General features: G+C 45.5%; 1 protein-coding gene across 1 annotated transcript in view; it reads right to left on the reverse strand.

The window, feature by feature from the left end:
* Window positions 1–630: 630 nt before the first annotated feature.
* The window catches only part of TMEM132C (transmembrane protein 132C), a 137,323-nt gene continuing 112,648 nt past the window's right edge, over window positions 631–25,305 (reverse strand). The window contains exons 5-9 of the mRNA XM_072983077.2: window positions 13,749–13,892; window positions 9,050–9,255; window positions 8,183–8,456; window positions 7,563–7,754; window positions 631–2,405 (exon numbers count right to left, since the gene is read on the reverse strand). Of these exons, the coding sequence (XP_072839178.2) occupies window positions 1,206–2,405; window positions 7,563–7,754; window positions 8,183–8,456; window positions 9,050–9,255; window positions 13,749–13,892 (2,016 nt within the window). The 3' untranslated portion in view covers window positions 631–1,205. The remainder of the gene's footprint in view (window positions 2,406–7,562; window positions 7,755–8,182; window positions 8,457–9,049; window positions 9,256–13,748; window positions 13,893–25,305) is intronic.

Here is a 25,305-nt window from a genome sequence, read left to right on the forward strand (position 1 = left end):
CCTATTGATGAGGAACCGAGAATGTACTGTGGCAACAGCTACAGATCCACCTCTCATGTTTTGGGACCCAACGTCAGGACAGGCAGCACAATTTTCTTATAACAGCAGAAACAAAGAAATCTCTCTCCCACCCTAAATGATGTCAATGGAATGACAGGACGGGCATACCCAAAATCGGATTTTCTCTCTTTTTTGATAGACCAACTGTGAGTTGCATACAATTCTAGTTCTTGGTTCTAGATTTCTTTCATTCCATGCCTGTGGCTCTCCTTTTAGTGGTTTTGAGGGTTTAGGCATAACCCCTACCATAATGAAAAACAACAAACCAAAGCAACCCCCCAAATGATGAGTGGTTGAAGTTTCTGGCTGAAGAGCCAGACGTTGGGAGTTCGATTCCCCCACTGGGCCTCCTCAACAGGGGCTGGACTGGATGATCCATAGGGTCCCTTCCAGCTCTGTAGTTCTAAGATGACTATGCTATTGGTTTCAAATATTTTAATCCTCTCTCCTGACTTGCATAAAAGAATGAAATCAGAAATGGGCAAAACGAGTATGGAAGCAGGCGGGGGAGATGACTTACATGGAACAACAATATTTTGGAAAAAAAAATTCCAAACTTTTTTTTTGGGGGGGGGGGAGGAAATAACTTGAACTTTTCTTTCCTCTTATGTCCTTTTTCTTTCTGCAGGAGGATGTAGAAAAGAACATTCTTAGCCAGGGATGTTCTAGTCAAATATCTCCACGCAGTCTCTTCATGGATCTTGGCTTTCTACTTTTCAATGCTATGTTTTTAGAAATATAAAGACCTTTTTTTATCTTTTTTTAAAATTTTCTTCCTTTTTTTTTAAAGAAAAGAATACTTTTGGTACATTGTGTTCAATTGCCTTCGACGCCCTAAAACATGAATGTCATCACTATGCCCAGTCTATCCTGTTGCCTCTTTCATTCCTTTGGTTCATTTGACTTAGACGTAGGACCATCCCATGGAGGGGGGGGGGGTGAGGAAGGAAGACTGACCTACCCCCTGGACAGCTTGAACAAATGGCTCCTCCATACTGAGGAGAAAAAGAAAAAGAAAACCCACCTTCTTTGTCAATCTGTTCCAATCCCTCCCTGACACACAAATATCGACTTCCTTTTGGAGGTCCCAACACAACTGAAGGCATCAAGGTGTGGCTGCTCGGTGGTAAAACCAAGAACCCAAGCTACGCTTTGTCTTTCAGCTTCTCCATGTAGTTTCTGATCTCTTTGGACTCCCCGAGGTCCATATCTTGGCAAACCCACTTAATGTCATCCTCCTGGCAGTTGAGGATCGAGTTGACGGTGGGGCAACCGTCATCGGGAGGAATGGTCGTGAACGTCGTAAACTTCACCCTCTTCCGCTTGGAAGTGGGCGAATGGGACGGGGCCTCGGGCTTTGGCTCTTTCCCCGGTTTGCTTCCCGAGTCCGCCGACCGGTGGATTTGGCTCTGGATGCTTTTCAGGGCGCTGCCGTTGAGAAGCTGGTGGCTTTCCTCCGTGCCGACCCCACGATCCACGTTCGTGGTGCGCTCCTCCTGCTGCGGGGAGAGGTCCGCGTGGTTTTCCAGGAGCTCCGTTTCGTTCCCGAGCCACACCCAGTCATGGGAGTGGCTCATGGAAGCTTGACCTTCCGCCGGGACTTGTTTGTGCCGGTATTTTAAGGTGAAGGTAGCGCAGTTGATCAGGAAGACGAGAATGGCGAGGCAGAAGACCCCGAGCAGGGCGTACATCCCAATCTCTAAGTCGCTGAGCCCCCTAGGTGCCTGCAGGAGGTCGTTCTCCTCCAGACCACCGTTGCTTTTGGGGAGATCGATTTGAGCCGGGAAGTTTGTGAAGTCAATCGGAATGTTTTGGAGTTGGCCATCGTCTGAGAGCTTTTCCCCATCCAGGCTGCTTCTGAAGACCTTGCTTTTGATCATCGACTTGGCCGTGGTGCCCGCCTTCCTTCCGGCACCTTCCTCTCTTTCTGCGGAAGCGCTCCCGTAATACCGTCCCTCTTGGCCGTACCGTTCTTGGTCCAGCGCCTTCTGCCTCCGGTCACTCGCGTGATTCTCGATCTCGTCCGCATCGTAGTCCCCAGCGCCGTGGGAGTCTGCGTCGTTCTGGCCGAATTTCACCTTAATGCTGCCGTTGCCGACCACCAGGATGCTCTTCCGCTTAGACTTCTGGCAGGCTTCAGAGATCATCATGTCCACCTTGACCAAAGCTCCTTGACCTTCACCTTCCGCGGCAACCACAGGCCATCTCAAAGCAGAGCTTTGGCGAGCCGAAACGATGGACTCGTCCAGAGAAGAAGCCGAGAGGGCAAAGTCTTTAGCATCATAAATGTCCAGTGGCGTCACAGAGCCATCACTGAACTGGATCCAGGAGCTGACCACAGCTTCCTAAACAAACAAACAAACAAAATAAGGACAAGATTCTACACAAAACTCCTAATCTTCCTCCCACACATTTCTATATTGCACTATATGTATATAAAAAAGGAAGTGCAGCCAGGAAGGAATACATTGCTCACTAGAGGTGGGATTTTCAGATATCCTGGACTACAAATCTCATAATTCCCCATGCTGGGAGTTCTACCTGTCTTACACACACCTAAATGTGGCTCGCCTGGGAGAAAAGGCCTAGTCTGGAAGGCTCTGATGCTTAGCTAGGCCTAGCTCCTCCCACCTCCCAGTGCTTTCTGGGAGCTTCCTTTCTGGACAGGAAGCTAGAGGGAGCTAGGCCTAGCCTCAGAGCCTTCCAGGTGAGGCCTTTCTCCCAGGCGAGCTACATTTATGTGTATGTAAGGCATCTGTCTGTCAGGTAAGACTTCCAGAATGGGGAATTATGGGATCTGTAGTCCAAAAAAATCAGAAAATCGCATTCGTATTGCTCACAAGGCCATATAAATCAGAAAGGGAGACTACTCAGGCCTGCCCTTTCCTCAGATGCTTTTGATGGCCCTCTTCCTTGGCCCCCTCTGTGCCTCTTTAAGAGTCTTTGCTCTCCAGCCTGTCCCTTCCTCCCTTCTCCTCCTCCCCCCCAGTTCTGCTGCTCTTTGTAAACAAACTGCAAGTTCAGCTGATTGCTGCCAACCTTCCTGAAAATAGAGGATGATTTATTTGATGGCAGCAATCATGCGAAGCCAGTCAGATCCGGCATGGTGCGTCATTTAAATGACAGCATTGCCTGTGGATGAAGGGAATAAAAAAAATTGTGATGTTCCTGTTTCAGCTGTTCATTTCTCATGCTCTTCCTCCTCTTCCCTCCGTCTTTTACTCCGATGGAACAAATTCTTTGGTGACCCGTGCAAACTTACGAGCCGGCTAGAATGTTCAGGGCAAATGGCTAAGAAGACCCAAATCCTGCCTATTGATATTTGGAACAAGGTTGCCTCTGGATTCATACAGGTTTAGCAAAGCACAAAACATTCAATTCTGAAAAGAATTCTTTCTGTTAATACATCTCAGCAGCCAGGTTGTCCTTATCATTATCCTCACTCTTGATTGCAGAGGTAAGTCATCCTATGCATTATTAGCAGATTACAGTGTCATTGACAACAAGCTGGAAAAAATTAGGAAATATGATTCAGTTCCCCCTAGTGGCCAACTCTGATATTTCACCTAAGAAACATGTATAAAAATTTAAAAAAATCTATAAATATTCCCACCCACCCCATGCCAGTTATGGATGGATCCAAAGAATGACATAAAACTTGACACACCCTGGTAAAATTTCTTCTAAAAAAGCTTAAAACATCCTTTAGGCCAGAGCTTCCCACCCTTGTCTCTGCAGATGACCTTGGACAACAACTTCCACTGTAGCTAGTGGGGAAAACTTCTGGGAGTTGTAGTCCAAGAACATCTGGAGATCCAAAGTTGGGAACTATTGATTTATATGTAACATTTGTGACAGGATGCATCTGTTTTGAAAATAAAACATTATTTTTTAACTAGGAGTTGCACTCTTTGTTAGCCAACAGTATCTAAGGTACCTACATTACTTATAACTAGTTACTCCTTAGCTTTTCAGCTATGGTGTTTAACACATTCCTTCATTCCTTCTATCTACTACAGTGGACCCTTGACTTACAGACGGCTTGACTTACAAACTTTTTGAGTTACAGACTTCTCTGGCCGCAAAATTTATGTAGGTTTGACTTGCAGACTGAGATTTGAGTTACAGACCAGAAAAAAACCAAAATGAAACAAAAACGGCCTGTTATGGGATTAATCGGTTTTCAATGCACTGTAGGTCAATGGAGACTTGACTTACAGACTTTTTGACTTGAGAACTGCCTTCCAATATGGATTAAGTTCTCAAGTCAAGACCCCACTGTATCAGTTCCTTCCTTCCTCCCTCCCTCCCTCCCTCTCTCCCCCCTTCCTTCCTTCCTTCCTATCCCTCCCTCTTATCCATAATCAGCTCCTTCGTTCCTTCCTTCCTTATCCATAATCAGCTCCTTCGTTCCTTCCTTCCTTCCTTCCTTCCTCTTACCCATAATCAGCTCCTTCCTTCCTTCCTTCCTTCCTTCCTTCCTTCCTTCCTTCCTTCCTTCCTTCCTTCCTTCCTTCCTTCCTTCCTTCCTTCCTTCCTTCCTTCCTTCCTTCCTTCCCGTTTCAGAACAGAAAAAGAGAAGACATGTCATGGAAAAAACAGGGAGGAGGGGAAGTAGAGAGAGAGAGAGCTAAAGATAATAAGGTAAGAAATACCTTGCAGACTGAGCAAAGCATGAAGAACAGGCAAGAGTTATTAAACTTGAGGACATTCCTGAATGCTTCCCCATTAGAAGCTCAAGATAAAAAGAACCGAGTATAAGCAGCCCTTAACATTCCCCTGCCTTCCTCCTTGCAGAACTGGTTTCTAGCTCATTGGGCACCCAGATGAAAAGGAGAGGGAGAGTTGGAAGGCATGGAGGAACCAAAGTACTTTGCAGCATTTGTTGTGTGTGTGTGAGGGAGAGAGAGAGAGAGAGAGAGAAGGGGGAGAGATATCGCAGTTTTCAGACTCACAGTTCTACATCTGTAAACTGCTGCTTCCTTCTAGATCTCGACTCATAGATTACAAGAGAGCAAGCCATGTTTCTAGGAGCATCCTAATTTCCGAACAGGTGTATTGCTCTACCCTCCCCTTCTCTCTAAGGCAGTGGTCCCCAACCTTAGGGCTCCAGATGTTCTTGGACTTCAACTCCCAGAAATTCTGGCCAGCAGAGGTGGTGGCGAAGGCATCTGAAAGTTGTAGTCCAAGAACATCTGGAGACCCATGGTTGGGGACCACTGCTCTAAGGCATTGTCACAGAGAGGAAAAGTGAGCAGGAGGGAGAGATTCCTTCAAGGATGTCCTGAAATAATCTCCACATTCCACTCTAATATAAATTAGAGATCTGGGTTGTGCTCTATGGCAGTGGTTCCCAACTCCCAGAAATCCTGGCCAGCAGAGATAGCGGTGAAGGCTTCTGGGAGTTATAGTCCAAGAACATCTGGGGAACCAAGGTTGGGAACCAGTTATCTATGCTCTCGTTTCCCAAGCATTGACTAAAACGTATTTATTTGATTGAGCCCTCGAGGAATAAACAACTTTCCATGTATCTTCTAGGGTTGTATTCTCTCTATCATGTTTTGTCAAAGCACTACCAGTCATTTCGGGTTGTTCTTTGTCATTTTTGTTGGGTTTTTATGCAAAACTGCTGGCCTACCTCAACTTCTATGAGAAATTCTAAACCAGATCAAACGAAGAAGCAATAATCACGAACAGGAGACTTAAAAGCCAGGTCAACCTCAACCTTCCTCTATGGCGGATGAAGTTTCAAGGTGTTAGCTTAATCCTTTGCTTCTGGTTGTGTTGAACAAAATGATGGACAGTCAACTGCGTTTCAGATCTATTCTACATTTGCTTGACAATGAAGCGGTACAGTCCTGCACTAGCAGAGCAGACTGTACCACTTCGCTGTTGGATGCATCTGTTTTGTAAACAAAAATATCCCATTGTGCTAATAATTTGGGGCCGGTAGGTAAAGAACAGGGCTGAGATCTCTATCCGCCATGTGCTTATACACCACCCCATAGCACTTTTCAGTTTGCAGGTACTATGGGGTGGTGTATAAGCACATGGCGGATAGAGATCTCAGCCCTGTTCTTTACCCCGGATGCAGGGATTTGCTTATTTTTAAACATGGAGCCTCATGGCACGGTGGTTCAACTGCAGTACTGCAGCCCAAACCCTGCTCACAACCTGGGTTCAATCCCAGTTAGCCGGCTCAAGGTTCACTCAGCCTTCCGTCCTTCTGAGGTTGGTAAATTGAGCACCGAACTTGTAAACCGCCCAGGGAGTGCTTGAAGTGCTATGGGATGGTGTATAAGCAGTCTACAAAGCCTGTGGCCATTCAGAAGTGGTATCTTATTCACCTTGAATCAGAAATTGTGCAGTCCAATCTACTCTCTTACTCTGATGTGCATTTTAACCCAAGCCAAGTATTCTTGGCAAGTGAGGGGAACGGATGGCTGGGCTGAGATTTCCTTCATCACCAGCCTCATTTGGCCTTCTAATCCAATTAACTTTGTCACAGAGACTTCTATACCGTCTTCGTCTCCATAGGAGCTGTGACCTCAACCAGGCTGCCTTGGCTAAGCTGGAGCCTTATAGCCTGTGAATTAAGTAGGATCAACCTATCAGTGCCCTAATGAGCCCTGGAGCAAACTTGCCTTGTCAGCCAATTCTACGAATAATAGGATGCTGAATATGAGTTACTTTGCCCTCCAATTGGGAGAAATGACTGGATTGTCATGTTCATAGGTTCCCTCTTTCTCCTTGATCATGAATGATGGGAAAGGGGGCTTTGACAACTTGAACTCCTTTTCCAAAAAGCATTTACTTCAATACAAGGAACACCCCCACCCCAGGGGTGTAGTGGAGCCAGGGCTCACCGGGTCTACACTCCACAATCAGTTTCAGGGACGATGTGTGTGTGGTTTTTTTTTTTTAAAAAATATTTTTATCCTGCTTTTCTCTGCTATCAGCCAAGATCCCTCCAAACCTAACTCCAATCCTCACCCTAGCTGGGAACGATTGTTTTTCCCCTGGAAGCATTGTCTGGTTGCAAGCTCTTCCTGCTGAACGTTCTCTGGTTTTGAACAGACAACCAAAAGGCCTGATCTTTACAAAAGAATGGCTCCTCGTTTGTTCATGGGGATCAATCCAGTTGCCTGTATTCTCTTTATGGGCTGGTTGGGCATCATGAGCAATCGAGCATCTAAACTTACTTCTGCACAACTGTCCATGTTGCTTAAGAACTGGATACTGGATTGTGGTTTCACGTGCCTCGAACTATGCTCACATCCACCACCGATAACACACCCTCTCTCCCTCTCTCCTCTCTCTGTTGGAAGAGAAGAGACCAGAGACCACCCATCTTCTCTGCTGGTTTGGTACTGGACTCAGTTGAGTTGAGTCTTGGACACTGATTCCTTTTTGCACAACTGTGTTATATCATGAGTCATGGAACTCCAATCAGGACAATGGACCAGAAACGGATGATTCCCACAAGATTCCTTATACTGTACCTGTTTGGGGGTGTGGAGTAACTCTTGGGCGACGGTGGTAACCACAACAGCTTGGTGACTCGCTGGACTGGGTTGTAGAAAAAGCGACAGTCCTGCAACCAGCTGCACCCCCATGTCTGTGATGGTCACCTTGTCGTCCAACACCGTCACAGTCTTCTCTGCCAGGATAGAGTCTGACAATGGAGACAGGACCTTGGAGAGAAGCCATCAAAAGACTCATTGAAGGAGGGATTACAAGAGGGGCAGGAGGGATTACAAGAGGGGCAGATTCTCCCTTTCTCAAACTCTTATGATGTTGGGGATGGTCTTACCCGGTATGTCAAGGTCAACCAGGTGTCACCTAAATATCAAGAGTAGCCAGGTGGGTGGCAGCTTCATGAAATTTTCAAGGATTGGTTGATCATTGCCAACTCCCAATGAGTTTCCGTGACCAAGGGAGGATTTAAACCAAGATCTCTTGAGGTTTAGCCCAACACTCTATGAATGACACCATTCACCAAGGGAATGTTGCAATTCAGCTTCTTGAACAGGGAAAGCATGGAATTAGAGGGTGTGGGACATTCTCATCCTTAGGGGTAACTATGGAAGCTGAGGAAGGTGGCCTAACATGGTGGACTGACCTGGATCATGGTCATGCCAACTTCTCGCCCAACCAGAATTTTGCCTCTCTGCAACTGGGCCACGTGGGGTTCCTCCAGCTTCATGAAGTCCGCTACCAAGTCTGTGATGTCAAACTGCCACTCGGAGCCCAGCAGGTAGGTGAGCTGGCCCCACGGGGTGGCGTCCTCAGCCACGAACTGGGTGAGAACGCGCACCATGGCGTGTTGGTACTGGAGGGTGCAACCTCTTCCTTTCCGCTCCTCGTCATCCTCGTCGTCACTGTCCCGGGTGGGTCTGAAAAGAGGATTATTATTATTTTTTGGTCATGAAATTCAATCTCAACAACATGGGTCTCCAGTAGGCAAGTTCCAAAGTCTGATTCCATGCAGAAGTCCCATTGACCATTCACAAAGGGAGCCTTCCTTGGAGGTACAAGATGGAAGTTCAGGAGATGTTAGCTAGGTGAGACAGAACTTCAGCCACCTCCTCCCTCCCAGCTTGCTTGGCTATCAAGAAGCAGAAGTCTTCTTCAAGATACTTAGGAAGCAGAGGCAGATTGGTTACAAGCAACTCTGCAGGGTCCAGGAGCCAATTTTTCTCTCCTGGACCCCCCCCCCCCCATGGACTGCACCAGCCCCACAATTTCAAAAACCTCAATAAAGAGCAAACTTTCAAAAATGTTGTTAAGTCTAGTAGCTAAGAACCTGTGGCTAAGAGTTCAGTGCAAACTGGCCATCTCTGGAGGTTTCCAGAAATAGGAAATGATTTTCCTCCTGAATTTTTAAATGGGGATATTAGAGCCCTCAAACAGCCTTGACATATGCTCTGACACCCCCTCTATAAAAAACGGCCTGGACTTTGAGAACATCAGAAGCAAAGGAACCCACCTCTTGTTGCCAACAATGGGAACTCGCCAGCCCTTTATCTGGCTGAGCTCCGTGTCCGAAACATCAATTTGAAGAGGCAGCCGGGGCACCCACACCGTAACCTGCAGAGGTGCACTCAGATACTGATAGGTGAAGTTTACTAGCGCATTCACTTTTCCTTTCATTTCCTTGCCATTGACAAAAACGTAGTCACACCTGTCTGAAACCTAGGAGAGAAATGAAACAAAGGGGAGGCATCTGAGGGCGACGCTGACGTGTGTTTGTTGTGGAATGGTTACGCTATCAAGTGATATCTCATTCACGTGACCACCCCCCCCCAACAACACACAGATCACTGCAGATCAAGAGGAGAGTCCTGGCTTTCTGCACTCCTCTGTACTAGACAATAGACCAAATGCAACACAAAATAGGGTCTTCTCTGTGGTGGCACCCTCCGTGGGCAGTAAGAATGGCAGTTCCAAGTATACCATATGTTCCATAAGCTGTAATCCGTACATCAACCAGGGGAAGCTGGTTATCCCAAAATTGGGAAGCGGCGAATCCACTCCAGTTCTTACCCTGAACTTTACAAGAGCTATCCGAGGTACCAAATCCAATCCCCCAACAGGTTCAGCACCTTGGTCAGCTCCTGTAAAGTCCAGGGTTTCTGAAAGTTTAGACTTTCTCCCAAAGTGGCTTTATTGTCCATGAGAAACCGAGACCCCAGCTTCCAATGGACAACGACCCTGTCAGGTCAGCCAGCACCATCATTTCCCCATTGTGCTGGAGGAATTGAGGTGGAGAGAGGTAAGAATCAGATGGGTCAACTTCCTGATTCATTCCTCTCATCCTTTAGCAAGAGAAGCGACACCAGTTCTCCTCATCCTTTGGAGACTAGACAACCACATGAAAAATAATTCCTTCCACAACAAACTATTATCTGTTTATATGACTTTACAATTCATTTAAAGCAATCAAGCTGTTTCCCCTCCCCTGCCCCTTTTCATCCCCTCCCCCAATGCTACGGTGGGTTTATCATTAGCATGTAAATACTGTCCTGAAATACAAGCACATATTAGCATAGTCAATTTAAGAGTTATATCAGTAATCACTCTTGTAATCAATGTTGTAATTTACAGACCATTGAGTTTTCTCATTTATTACCGTACTGAGTACAAGTGGGAGTTTGAAAAAAAAAAAGACAGAGCGATCTTCTCCCGAAGATATAAATCATTAAGAAAGATGTGGCTAGGATGAAGTGGCTCGGAGTGATAAAGTCGTTGTCATAGCGATTCCTAAAGGTATCATAAACATCATCAGAGGGCAATCGTGCAATGAGTTAATCATGTCTAAAGTGGCTTGGAATGTGGGAGAAGCTTCTCTGTCGCTGAGGACCAACGATGACCAAACAACTGGGGAAGTCCACAGGGAAACACAAACGGCAGCCCCCGGTTCCATTTTGTTTTGGTGGAATCCTGTCTAAAAAGGGTGCCAGCTTTAGCTGCTAGAAGGACATTCTTCTAATGAAGTGATTCTCATCCTTGGGCCCCCTAGTGGCCAATTTTGATAATGCACCTTGGAAATGTGTATAAAAATGCAAAAAAAAAGAAAAAAGAAAAAGAAAAAGAAAAGAAAAGAAAACAAATAACTAGAAATACCCTCCATGCCAGTTACTATGGTTGGATTCAAAGAATGCGATAAACCATGCAGAATGATGCATTGAATCAACGGGGAACAATATAAAATAAAGACAGAAGACAAAGAATTTGAAGACAAAAATATATAAGAAGGCAAAGACAAAAATGAAGAAGACAGATTCAATGAAGGTGATCATGGGAAGAGAGGAAAACCAAAAGAAGTTGAAGAAGACAAAGATGATGGAGGAAGAAAAGAAAGAAGAACGAAGCACAGATCAGACACAGAAGTGAGAAACAGGATTTTTGAAAATGTAGATTTAGGCTTCTATCAGTGTTTGAAATGATTATGTGAATTTGGTCCTACAGTTCCCCACCACCATAAATCAGTCTCTTTCCGGCTCTTTATTAGGAATAAATAGGTGTCATAACGCCACATGTAATCAAATTGGCCCTTCTTCACTCCTCAGCCAGCTTTGGCTGATTCATCTGCGAAAGGATGCTGACGCAACCAGCAACCTGAAACCATGAAAGAATTTGCATCTCGCCGGCGCCCAACGATCTAGCGCTATTAAGCACTTGGAAGTGATTCACCGTTCCAGGTTGGCAGCACTCAAGAAACAGCTGAACACGTCTTTTACAAATTATAGCCCTTCAAGATTCCCCCACCCACCCCCTTTCTTTCTTCCTGGTTGGGTCTTGAGATGCAGCCTCGTTAAAAAGCTGGCTCACGCTAAACGAAGGGATCACATCCCTCAACCTTATAGTACAACAATTATTTGCTGATCTGCTTAGAGACATTCTTCTCTGTCAGCTTTCTTTTTCTGCTTCTGAGTTAGAAGGGAGAGGATGCTTGCTCCACTTTAATTTGAACAGACAGACAAATAAATAGAGCTCATTTAGCTATGGAGAAAAAAATGTTTATTTCAGGCTTGGGCAATTTGTTCTGGGTCCTGAGAGGGAATTTCTTTTTAAAAGTTTCTCAGCGCCGGCCTGGGATTGATTGAGCGGCTGATTTCATGCATTTATTTTTAAAGTGCAGCAATTGTCGTACGACTGAGAGTTTTTTGTTGCTACGTGCCGCCTAAGTCCTCTCTGACTTATGGCAACTCTCGATTTCTAAAATGCCCCATCCTCAGCCACGCTGCTTAGCCCTTGCAGACTCAAGCCTGTGGTTTCCTTTAAGGAGTCTGTCTATCTTGTAGTTCATTCTCCTCTTCTCCTGCTGCCTACAGCTTTTAGGCTAAGATAGAGCAGCAACCGCTAGAGGACAGAACCCAACTGTGTTTTATTTTTGTATGTGTAAGATTTTTGGAACCTACTGCAACTCATTGGAGCTAATGGATGAGGTGCAGGAATGCGCCTGGCTTTCACAGTTGAGCGTATGAGCAAGACATGCCCCGGACCTTCATCAACGAGCCATAATAAGCCAGCAAGGTACACGAGCACAGATCAGCAGGCTTCTGCCCAGTAAAATCCAAAGCCAAAACAATTGGCTAAAAACTGTGAAGGCTAAGTCAGGAATCACAGGGATGTCTTGAAAAAGAAAACAATGAAACCTATTGTTAGATTTGTTGAAGTCCATGGGACTCAGGCAGGTGGTGACTAAGCTATTTGAAGGATCGTATCGCCCCACATGTGAATTATGGTGCTGGAGGAGGCTCTTGAGAGTCCCCTGGACTGCAAAGAGAACAAACCTATCCATTTTGAAGGAAATCAACCCTGAGTGCTCACTGGAAGGACAGATCCTGAAGCTGAGGCTCGAATACTTTGGCCATCTCATGAAAAGACTCCCTGGAAAAGACCCTAATGTTGGGAAAGTGTGAAAGCAAGAGGAGAAGGGGGACGACAGAGGACAAGATGGTTGGACAAGGTCATTGAAGCAACCAACATGAAATTGACCCAACTCTGGGAGGCAGTGGAAGACAGGAGGGCCTGGTGTGCTCTGGTCCATGGGGTCATGAAGAGTCAGACACAACTAAATGACTAAGCAACAACATCACCCCACATGAGTCTTCTTGGCTTTCAAGATCTTCTGGGGAGGCCCGTCTCTTGGTTCCACCACCTTCCCAAGCTCGTTAGGTGACGGCGTGGGAGAGGGCCTTCTCAGTGGCTGCCCCCCAGGCTTAGGAACAACACTGCCCCCCAAAAACTAGGTTGGTCCCTTCTCTCTTGCCCTTCCATCATCAACCAAAGACCTTCCTCTTCAGTCAGGCTTTTAAGCAGTAAGTTATCTCAGGAATGTTGGTTTGCAACTTACATATTTTAAACTTTACAATTATTTTTATATTTTTAATTTAAAGAAATCTTAGTGTATAATGAATAGTGATGGGGGTATTCGTCTACGTAGGTAGCCTCTACCTGGAAACCCCTGAAAACGGTCACCCTAAGTTGGAATCGACTTGACAGCACATGATTCTTATTGAAACCTGGCATGTCCTTTGTCGATTTCTAGGAAGTAGAGAGACTTCTAAAGCCAGGAACAAGTCAACCCATTATTCATAGATGGGGAGGGGGGCAAGCACTCCTCTTGGTGAAACCGAGCTTAGCCAGCGAGATTTGGACGTTAGTCATGTTTTAGTGCCACGGTAAATATATTTTGGTCCACTTTTAAAAGGTTAGAACCATCATTCGGAAGCCTAGCACTTTTTATAGCTCATGAAGACGAGTGTAAATCCAGGCGCAAAGGAGCAATGGGGCTGTCAAAAAAGAATGTGGATGGGAAGGGGGGCAGAGCAGGCAGAAGGAGGAGGAACATCAGTTACATGCTGAACTGCATAACTTATATCACCGGGGAAAACTGTTGCCCACCTATTGATCAAATACATACTTTATGCATCTCGCTTTGCTAGGACAGCCATTTTGGAGCAGGTCTACCTTTCCCATCCCGCTTTTCTTACTGCCCAAGTCAGTTGGCCAACCTGGTTGACGGTTGGGTATGGATCCTTCAAGTACCGTTGATTCGCATTATTAGTGATACAATTTTCTAAGAGCGATGTTATATGGATGAGTTTGTTTTAACAAAGAGTGAGCTGGTCCCAGCTTGGATGAGCCATGCCGGTCAAGTGGTATTCGTCCTTGCTTACCTTGACGACATCTTCGGCCGAAGACTTGCACTCCACGGACTCGGAGATGTCCGTCACGGCGCTGTTCTCCTCGATGGACACCACCTTGACGGGAATGGCGACGGTCTTCCCCGTTAGGATCGCCGTGTTGAGAATCTCGGTGTCCTGCAGGCCAATGGAAAGCAAAAGGGCAGTGAGGAACAGGATCGAACCATCTGAAAATAGCCCAGTTGAGAGGATGAGCAGTTCTGTAGCGGAAAGTGCTTTAGACAATTTCTATAGAACAAGGGCAGCGTTGTACAGTGGTTAGATTGGGGGAATTGGATGTCACAGGATATAGGTTCGAGCCCCCAATGAGATTTTGGCTCTAATATCTCTCCCGGGGGTGGATTTGTTTTCAAGGATTTAATTTATCTTAAATTTCTAGTCTTCCATTTTGCCGAGAAATGGCAATTACAATGCCTAAAGACAACAGACTTCAAACAAACATTGTTAAAACCAGGTTAAAAAGAAATAGAAACAACATGGTTTGTTGTTGTTGTTTAGTCATCAAGTTGTGCCCGACTCTTCGTGACCCCATGGACCAGACTGCCTCCCGGAGTTGGGTCAGATTCATGTCGGTCGCTTTGATCACCCTGTCCAACCATCTCGTCCTCTGTCGTCCCCTTCTCCTCTTGCCCTCACACTTTCCCAACATCTACCTCAATTAAAATCCAAAGTTATGGAAGAGGACAAGCAACACATGATAGACAGTATATATAGACAGAGTTTTCCAGATGGTGAAATCCCAGTGTCCCAGTGATGCAATACTTGGAGAACTTTGTGATTCAGCAACCATACGTGAATGAAAATGAAGCCCATGCTTACCTCTTGCCAACCAATGGCAATGCGAAGGAAATTAATTTGCAAGCTATGGGAGGTGTGCAAAGCTCCTGTTTTGACTGTAGGATGTTTTCAGCCTTAAGGAATTTTCTTTGGTGACTGCTGGATAGCTCAGTGGTTTAAGCATCTGGATGTGGAGCCAGAGTTTGGGAGTTCACTTCCTGACTGTACTCCTTGGTAGAGGCTAGACTCAATGGTCCTTGGTAGGGGCTAGACTCAATGATGCCTTCCAGCTCTGCAGGTCTAAGATTATTATTATTGTTGTTGTTAACCTACTATGTGTATTGTGTTAGGTGGTCTGTTACAGCTTGGATCGTTGTAAAGCTCATAGGATTAAGGTACTTCTTATCATGGGCAAACTGATTCAAGTACAAGCGAGAAAGGGGTGTCTCAAAAAGAGGACACGGTGGAAGAGAGGCCTCAGTAACAAACGCTTGCAGTGATCTTCCTTAGAAACCAGAAATACTAGTCTTAGCATCTTTCAACATAGCTCTGATCTAAATGAAGAGCAGAGAACTTAGTTCTGCTGTGTTTCTCCCACCCGCCCAACGTACTGGTTCGTTTTCTCCCTGAACTTCAAAGTTTTCTGGAAGTATCTTTCAACTGATGAAAAATGAGGAGAACGTTCAGTGAAAGCACCTATGGAGGTCAAAGCGAGGTGCGCTCTCATTTTTTTCCTGTGTGCTTGTGGTCGTGGACTTCAAGAGGAATCAAAGGATGTCTGATGGTTTCCGTTGCTTCTTTACCAATTGTTTGAAAGTCATGCTTCTCCCCCTCCCACCCCACCCACATCTGTGACCCCAGATCTTAAGATGGTTTGCTTTCATCCCCCCCTACTGGGAAACAAAAGGAAGAAGAATAGGTTATTTGGGGAAATCGTGTCTCTATTGAAGTACGTGGGCCCCTCATTGAGTGAAGGCTAGAACATTTTAAATGGAAAGCCATTTTAGATTCTGAAGTTTCAACAAAACTCTTATGCTCTTTTCTTCTAGCACAATGGTTCCCAAACCTTGGGTTCCCCAGATGTTTTTGGTCTACTGCTCCCAGAAATCCTGTCCAGACCAATTCACTGTGAAGGATTGTGGGAATTTGAGTTCAGGAGCATCTGGTGACCCAAGGTTGGGGACCATTGTTCTAGAACAGTGGTTCCCAACCTTAGGTCTCCAGATGTTCTTGGGCTAAAACTCCCAGAAAATTGGGCCAGCACAGCTAGTGGTGAAGGATTCTGGGAGTTGTAGTCCAATAACATCTGGGGACCCAAGGTTGGGAGTAGAGACGGGGGTATTCGTATACAAATACGAATATTGCCGCACAGGTGGTGTTAATGAAGGTCCACTCAGTGATCTGACATGGACAGCGTGAGTCTACCAATGGCTCCGCAGTGTATGATCTGCTCACCACTCCTGGCAGGAGGCAGGAGGACAATGCCCGCTGCAAGGTCGAAGAGTGGCGAGCAGATTGCATGCTGCAAAGCCATTGGTAGAATCGGACTGTCCATATCTGTGGCTGATGGGTGAGTGGACCGTCTGGCCCCATGGGGCTGGAGCCTCATTAATGCCACCTGTGTGGGGATATTCATATGAATACCCCCATCTCTAGTTGGGAGCCATTGCTCTGGCATTTCTGTATGTGTGTACAAGATCCATGTTTTGGTACTCTAGATTTTGATGTTGATGGTTGGGATAGAATGATTTCTACTAATTTTCACAACCCATGTGAAAATCTCAAGTAAATTCAGTAGGCAGAAGTCCAGCATTACAGGTATCGCTATCAACCCATGGGAATGATGCAACATCTATAACGTCATTGGGTTGGTTTTTCACTAGGGAAAGTAAAACTGGAAAAGTTATGAGCTAACTTGTAGGCGATGCTTTTCCTACTACAAGGATGTGCTTTTCCCAAGAGAGATGGAGGGAGGAGGGAAAGAGAGAGAGTTGACTTGTCTTTTATCGTATCTGTAATTAAGATGTTCCAATTCCTCTGCCTCTTGGCTAATACTTGCGTTAGAGGAACTTGCAAATGGATGGATTTATTTTGATTAATTACATTGGGAGGAAGGGGATCAAAAGCATGGTTTGTTGTGTTAATGGGTTGCTGGATTTTCAGAATTTTTTCTCCCCCAAAATGTTTCCCTTCCACATGAAAAACAAAAAACAAATGACATTGAAAACTTCAAAAGGAGCTGGTATTGGGAGGTTTCATTAGAATGGGTACCATTAGCATCATTAGAGTTGATTGACATCTGTTAGGGCTGGGCAACTATTATGAAGGTTTTGCCAGAATACAATGGGAAGCTAATACTTCAGTGCTGTCACAATCAATTGAAATTCATTAGCCTAGGACCTGTCCGAGCACATAAAGCACAGAAATGTGATTTCGGGATTCAGAGGAACATGCTTCTCCTTGCCCTGTTTTGGCTGACAAAGCCGACTTCATGAGGGCAGTGAATCCGCTCCAGGAAGCTGCTCCTCTTCAGTCCAAACATTACAGGTACTGCCCATGGTGCTGAACACAAAATATGTTCAGTATCTTGAATGGCTACTGTAAAGTTCAGACAAAAAATCAAATATAGACAGTGGAGAATTGAACTCCCAACTTCTGGCTCCGCGGCTAGGTACTTAAATCACTGAGCTATCCAGCAGTTTGTTCTGAGTCTTGACTGAGCCCAATATTCTACACTACAAACGGGCTAAACTTCCTTCCTTCATCACCTCCTTCCATCCATCATCAGTTCCTTCCTTCCTTCCTTCCTTCCTTCCTTCCTTCCTTCCTTCCTTCCTTCCTTCCTTCCTTCCTTCCTTCCTTCCTTCCTTCCATCCATCCATCCATCCATCCATCCATCCATCCATCCATCCATCCATCCATTATCACCTCCTTCCTTCCTTCATCAGTTCCTTCCATCCATCCATCCATCCATCCATCCATCCATCCATCCATCCATCCATCCATCCATCCATCCATCCATCCATCCATCCATCCATCCATCCTTCCTTCCTTCCTTCCATCCATCCATCCATCCATCCATCCATCCATCCATCCATCCATCCATCCATCCATCCATCCTTCCTTCCTTCCTTCCTTCCTTCCTTCCTTCCTTCCTTCCTTCCTTCCTTCCTTCCTTCCTTCCTTCCTTCCTTCCTTCCTTCCTTCCTTCCTTCCTTCCTTCCTCCCTCCCTCCCTCCCTAGTGAAGAAATCACTAGGTCCAAAGGCCAGCTTGAGTGTTCCACTCACAAACCTCCTCACACAGGTAAGAAACTTTCCTTCCGTGCTGCCAGCAGACATAAGTTAATGAATTCCCCAATACTCCCAATGTACAAAGGGGAGCATAATTATTTTCGTGTAAATAGATAATTAACAGCCCAAAACACGAGGAAACATTTGCTTGCTCGCTTCCCTAATGGCTTCACGGGCTCGGTCTATTTACAGGAATAAGCGAGGGGGAGAAAACCAACCCACTTCCTTCAATTTATTCCTACACATAAGAGAGAAAAAACTTTTAAAAGTGATGGATGAGTTGAGTTTCCAACTGCATTCCCTCAAGACCCACCCGTTTCCCTGCAGATCCTAGCACAGTTAACAACCTCTATCTACCTCCAAAACAAATGAGTCATTAATATGCAATTCCTGATGAAAGACCTCGGCTGCTGGATAGCCCTAAACTTAGTTTCCCAGCGGGTGTTAGCTTTCAAATGGCTAAGACTTGTGGCATAGCCTTCTGCTTCAGCCAGATCATCTTCTCCTGCCTATATGCAGTAAAGTGACTGTATAAACAAATTACTATCATCTTTACTCCTCTGCTTAAGAAGGTGAAGAGGTTTGACTGTGCCAGAGAACTGCCTGAAAGATGAACAAGTGTGTCCAAGATTAAGTCAAGACTGAACTTCCTCTGGAAGCAAAAAATGATGAAACTGAGGCTGTCCTACTTTGGGCACAGCAAGACAAGACTTTCTGGAGAAGACAATAATGCTAGGAGAAGTTGAAGGCAGCAGGAAAGGAGGAAGCCCATACATGAGACAGACTGACTCCCTAAAGGACCCCACTGGCTTGAGTTTGCAAGAACTGAGCAGAACTGTTGAGGACAGCGCATTTTGGAGGTCACTCATTCATGCGGTCACCATAGGTCAGAGACGACACGGTGGCACATAAAAAAACATAAGCTATACTGCTCAAGCTTGTAGTCCCCATGGTGATGAGATGGCAGTGATGGTTTCTCCTAGCTGCCATTGCTAATGTCTCCTGCCATGCCAGACAGGGGCAGATCCCGTATTTCAATAGGATATGCAATCCAAAGTGGATCATGTGAAATGCGCACAGAGACACCCAACCCCCTGTGTTATCTCAGTCAACCGATCGCGTTGGAGAACAAGTCATTTCTGAATCCCCAGGTCTCTCAAAGAGCGATATTGTGGCTAAAGCATGACTAATGCCAGCATTCGTGGAACATGAAAGTGCAGCACAGCCGTGAAGCAAAATTGACGACTTTTTAATTAAACTCCAAATCCGATTAGAAGGCATCTCTCAGAGCCCCGAGGTCATGAGAACGGGCAGCTTGGCCTTGCTCCCCCACACTGCTTTTGTGACGTATAGACTACAAATGGGAAGATTTGAATGCTCTCCAATCATCATCATCCTCAAACACTTGATCCTTGCATTCACCCCTTTCCCCAGCGACCCTGTGGAAGAAGTATATTTGTCAATCAACATAAAGGTAAAGATTCCCCTTGACAATTTTTTGTCCAGTCGTGTCCGACTCTAGGGGGCGGCGCTCATCCCGCTCTTCAAGCCATAGAGCCAGCGTTTGTCCGAAGACAATCTTTCCGTGGTCACATGGCCAGTGTGATTTAGACACAGAACGCTGTTTACCTTCCCACCGAGATGGTACCTATTTATCTACTCGCATTTGCATGCTTTCGAACCGCTAGGTTGGCGGGAGCTGGGACAAGCGACGGGCGCTCACTCCGTCGCGTGGATTCGATCTTACAACTGCTTGGTCTTCTGACCCTGCAGCACAGGATGATGCTTACCAATTTAAAACACATGCCAATAGCTGCTGATGCCATTCCTGATTTTTTTTAAAAAAACGTGATATTGCAAACATCATCTCACCTCCAAATTTTGAGGACCTGGCTCCTCACTTTTTTAAAGCTTGGCCCTTCGCTCTGCTCCCATGCGCCAGCAGTGCTGAGAAATCGTAATAGAATGGGAACGCTATTTTGTTTGCTACCCAAATTTACTGTGATTAACATCTCAATTGTAAGACGTGGTCATGGGCTGTCTTTTTTCAGAGTGTTCCCGGGAAGAGTGTGCGGGAGAAACCCTCTCCTCCCGGGAGGATGATTCTAAATCTGTCTACAGTTCAGAAGTAGCCCCCATGGAGTCCAACAAGACTTACTTTCAGGAAAATGCACCCCGAATTGTAGTCTTAGTGCCACAACTATAGCTGATGTCAAACTCTTTGTGAATAAGGAGCACAAAATCAGAGAAAGTTGAAATTCTAAAGACAGGAAAGGTGGGATTCTTAGTAAGCTGAGTGGGGCGGACAAAACTATATCATGAAAGTTATTGCAGGGGGGAAAGCAAAGAAATCCAGAAGGACCACACCAGGCAAACGGTCCTGGGTGCAAGAGCATGCGGCATGCAGAATTAAACCTCCAGAAAGACACTGTCGGGAGGAAACCATCCAGCAAATGAATGAAGTGGACCTCATTGCATATTCGGAAAGGGTGCTGCTCCATTACAAGTTGGCCTGATGCAGTGGTCACAGATTAAGAGTTATTATCCACGGCGGTGATTAGCAAACAGGCGCTGCTAGGCAGTGGACTTTGTTGGTCAACATAAGCCAGCGATTAAAATTAAATGAGAATGGCTCTTTGGACAAGTTGACTCACAAACGCCCCCATGAACGGGCTCAGGACTTGGGTCAAAGGAGAGGAGAGATAATGCTAGCCCATGAGGTACTGGGGGAGGATCTTGACAGAGCGCTGAACTGTGAGTTACATGTTTTCTAGAGAGGTGTTCTTGCCACATAGCCCAGGGTTTTAGGTCTCTGGCTGCAGAGCCAGAGGTTGGGAGTTCAATTCCCCATTGTGTCTTCTTAGCAGAAGTTGGACTTGATGATCTACAGGCTCCCTTCTAACTCTGCCCTTCTAAGATTATGTGAACTGCTCGATGGCTCAGGTAGCTAGTTGGGAGTTCGATTCTCCACTGTGCCTCCTTGATGGGGGCTGGACTCAATGATCCAGAAGGTCCCTTCCCGCTCAGGAGCCCGAAGACAAGTCAGCAGGGTAAACTTAAGAAGCAGAAAACTGCGGGCAGGGGCTGATGGGCACCGGAGTACAGATGCATGGATGGAACTCAAAACTTTTCTTCTTGGACAAAAATGATTTCTCAGCACATCACAATACTGTGTCAGAAAGAAGGGGTAAACTTTGCGAGATGTTGTTTATGATCCGTGCGCGCATCTCCCAGCCCACACACCCTGCTTTCCCATAAACTGCAAGTCCGTTAAGATTTCTTGATGAACCTGACAAACTGAAATCTCCTAGACAGTGGGAGTGGGTGGGAGGTATGCTTTCTGCTTCCTGTTTCAGATGCCTCCGAGCAATCTTTAAAATCCTCATTGACTCTTGTGTGGTGCCTTTGAAGTGAAGTCACCCTGTTAACATACAGACACGTGCAAAAAGGTGGGGGGGAAATGTTCGACAGGCAGCTGCTTTTGATGTGCGACGGGAAGGCCGCCATCGCTAAAATTCAATTACGCGAGGCATCGTAAGTTTCTCCTCTTAAGCCTCCACCGTGGAGAGCGACAAGCAGCTCTTGCAAGCGAGCTGAAACTAAATTTTGGGGATGTAACGGAATAGATTCAGTTTGAGGTTTTAAGCCGAACCAGACTTGTGGGGGATCCCCCCCCTTTGGCTGTGCAGCATATCATTTCAGGGCGGCTTAGAATCCAGAAGAAACACAACATTTTTCTTACTCGAAAATGCTTGGGGCTGGCTGGATAGCTCAGTGGTTTACGTCTCTAGCTGCGGAGGCAGAATTTCGGAGTTTAATTCCCCCACTGGGCCTCCTGGGAGCAGAGCCAGCCTGTGTAGCCTTGGGCAAGCTGCACCGAGTCCCAGGGCTCCCCCTAGAGGAAGGGGATGGGAAGCCACTTCTGAGTATTCCCTAATCTGAAAAACCTGAAAAGGGCAGCTTTTAAGTCAGAATTGATTTGACGGCACAAAATTATTAGCTGGCTGGATAGTTCAGTGGTTTATGTCTTTGGCTGTGCAGCCAGAGGTTGGGTGTTCGATTCCCCACTGTGCCTCCCGGGAGAAGAGCCAGCCTGGGTAGCCTTGGGCAAGCTGCAGAGTCTCAGAGCTCCTCTAGAAGAATACTAAACCACCTCTAAGTATTCTCTTCCTACAGAACCCTGAAAAGAGTCATCATGAACCAGAATGGACTGGAGAGCACATGGTTACTATTGTTAAAATGCTTGGGGGTTTCAACGTGTTTCATAACAACTTCCCATGTGATGACCAATAGAGTTTTCTAAAAAATTCATCACACAACAAAGGTAAAAAGGACCTCTATCTGGTCATGACTGTACCAAGGTCAATGTGCTTGAAAAAGGAAAGTCTAGACTCCAAAGGATTAGAACACTTTTCTGAATTTGGAGACTGACTGCATACATTTGAAGGAAATCATGGCTGAAATCTAACTTCTACTGAGAAATGAGACCCATTGACTCACTTGTGAGATGGTGACTCAAGGAAATCCTACTAATTCAATGGGTGCTCCCTGGCTGAGACTAGCAACTGGATTTAGAATCAGGTGTCCTTCTACATCAGTGTTTTCCAACCTTGGGTCTCCAGATGTTCTCCCAGAAGCCTTCACCCCTACCTGTGCTGGCCTGGATTTCTGGGAGTTGTAGGCGAAGAACATTTGGGGACCTAAGGTTGGGAGCCACTGTGCTACGTGATGAGAAAGCAAGAGATGGTGGCTACCATATTAAGACCAATAATCTGTACAAATGATTGCTTCTCAAGAATGCACTGATTCGAAATCAGTGACAAACAGTCTCAAAACAGGACCAGTTTGTCTTCCGAGACCCCATTTCATCTCCCTGTTCCCAACCTCTCACAGAGAGATAAATCCTCACTTCTATCATCCTTACAGACTAAGGCGAGGGGCCACAAGGCTGCGAAGCTCGCATTCCCAAAGACCCATATTCTATTAAATGGCATTTCCTGATTCAACTGTTCTGACTCGGCAATTCTTATTTTCAGAAAACAGCTCACAGGATGCTGAAGCAGGCGTTTCTGCCTCTCAGATCCGATTGCCTGTATCACTGAAGTTGCCCTGAGCCGGAACTAGCATTTGCTAAAGAGAGATTAGATGTGTGGGAGTTTATTGTAAAAAAGAACACCAAAAAGCTTTCAGCTGGGCCATGCATCCGGACATGGCGTATTTCTGGAACCATATTATGAAAGTAGACGATACCTACAAAAATAGTTTCCCAGCTGAGCGAAAGCTCAAAAGCTGGAGGGTGGAAAAAAATACATCCGTAGCTGCCTTATGCCATGTCAGTTTATATGTTCATTCTGTCCCAGCTCCATCTCCTGCTATGTGCAGTGGTTCTCCAGAACCTCCAGAGGAGAACAAGGCTGTAAATCCTCTTGTGCAGTGGTCCCAAACCGTGGGCCTCCAGATGTTCTTGGACTACAACTCCCAGAAGCCTTCACCACCACTTCTGCTGGCTAGGATTTCTGGGAGTTGAAATCCAAGAACATCTGGAGGCCCAAGGTTGGGGACCACTGCTCTTGTGGACACAGGACTGCAAAATGTTTCTCCCCAGGGAGGCTGCAAAACAATAATCGTAATTCTGTCACAGTGTCCACAGAGGTTGTGAGAATGAGGGGCTGAACAAAATCTGTGCAAAACTGCTTGTTCTTTGTACAAAAAAAGGAGTCAAGCCATTTGCACAATTGCACACATTGTCCCAAACCGGCATGGCTGCTGCTTTAGAAACAGAATGAGAAGCACTGGATGGGTTAATTGTTTCTCTCTTAACTATCAGATAGCCCTTTTGTACTCGCTACGTGCATGAGACGCTTCTCAAAGGGAAAGAAGCATTTTGTGCAAATTACAGAGATCTTGGTGAAAAGATTGGGAGAAGAATTGCTCAATAGCTCAGTGGTTTAGGGATCGGTTGGGAGTTTGATTCCCCGCTATGCTTCCTCGACAGGGACTAGACTCAATGATTCTGCATTTCTAAGATTAAGCTTACATTCGTGATGTAACTTAGTTATGTATGCCTTCGTTACCCAGGAAAAGGAATTAATTGCAAGCAATTTTACTTCCACACACTATCCTGATGCAGTAAATCCTACTTTTGCCTTTTGAAACAGCCCCGGAAGGGAAAGCTCCATTGTCTTCAAAAACTCTAAAACTTCTTAATTTTTTTTTCAAAAGGGATGATGCTTCCCGTCTTATTATTATTCATCTCCCATCCCGTTGGTGGGCCAAAATTAAAAATGCAGCGCGACGTCTTTGGCCTGATGGCTACAATAACTTATTTATTTGGCAATTTACTTAGCGGAGGCGGAATAATAGCTGGGATCAGCGGAGAGCCACTGAGTAGCAACACCATGAATATTTAATCTAGAAATATACATTTCCAGAAATGGTTCAGGGTAAAGGGGCGGGGAGACGGTGCAGCAATAATAATCAACACATCTCAAACAATGCAGGAAGGGAAGTTTTGTACCAGAACGGGAGCCCTTTCCAAAGATCAGTAACTCCCAATCCCAGCCATCATCATTTAGAGTGTGGTTTAGGTCTATGTCTGCAGAGCCAGAGTTTGGGAGTTCGATTCCCCCACTGAGCCTCCCTTACATGGGCTGGACTTGATGATCTATAGGATCCCTTCTATGTCTGCCATTCTAATATGATGATGAATTTCTGTTCCAAAAGGTTGATTGTGATAACAATGAGATGTATTTTGCACCCTTTCTTCTACAAACAGATATAGACAGAGCTATTAAAATTGTTTGATAGTATAGCTTCAGATTAAGATGGGGGAGGGGTTGATTACATAGACATATAGAAAGCTGCCCTTTACTGTGATAGGCTGTTAATCTATTTGACTCAGTATTCCCAGTTCAGACTGGCAGCATTAGTTCTCCAGCATTTTAGGGAGGATACTGTCCCTCACCCTACATGATGTTGTTGGTCTCTGGCAGCCTCCACTCTAAAGCTTAACCAGGTTTAGTTAAACCAAGTTTGGCTAAAGTTCAGTCAACTTGCTTAGCTTCCAAAGGGGGCGGAAGCCCAACTCATTATGTTCAAACTGGTTAAGTAATAACTCGGAATTGGGAGTCAGGAATCATAACAAAAAATTTTTGGTGCCCAAAGCTTTTCGAGTCCTTGTGGGTCGGAATTGGCTGGAGTGCTCTGTGAGTTAGATTCCTAAGGGTGGAGCTGGCACTTGGGAGTTTGGATTCCCTATTGAGTTAAGGAGCCAGCCTGTGTAGCCTTGGGCAAGCTGCACAGTCCCAGGGCATTCGGCGCGGAGGGAATTGTAAACCAGTTCTGAGAAAGAGGTTTTAGTAAATCGTATTAATTAATTAATTAATTAATTAATTAATTAATTAATTAATTAATTAATTAATTAATTAATTAATTAATTAATTAATTAATAAATAAATTTAT

This window comes from Pogona vitticeps, chromosome 14 (genome assembly GCF_051106095.1).
Source record: "Pogona vitticeps strain Pit_001003342236 chromosome 14, PviZW2.1, whole genome shotgun sequence".
NCBI classification, from domain to species: domain Eukaryota; kingdom Metazoa; phylum Chordata; class Lepidosauria; order Squamata; family Agamidae; genus Pogona; species Pogona vitticeps.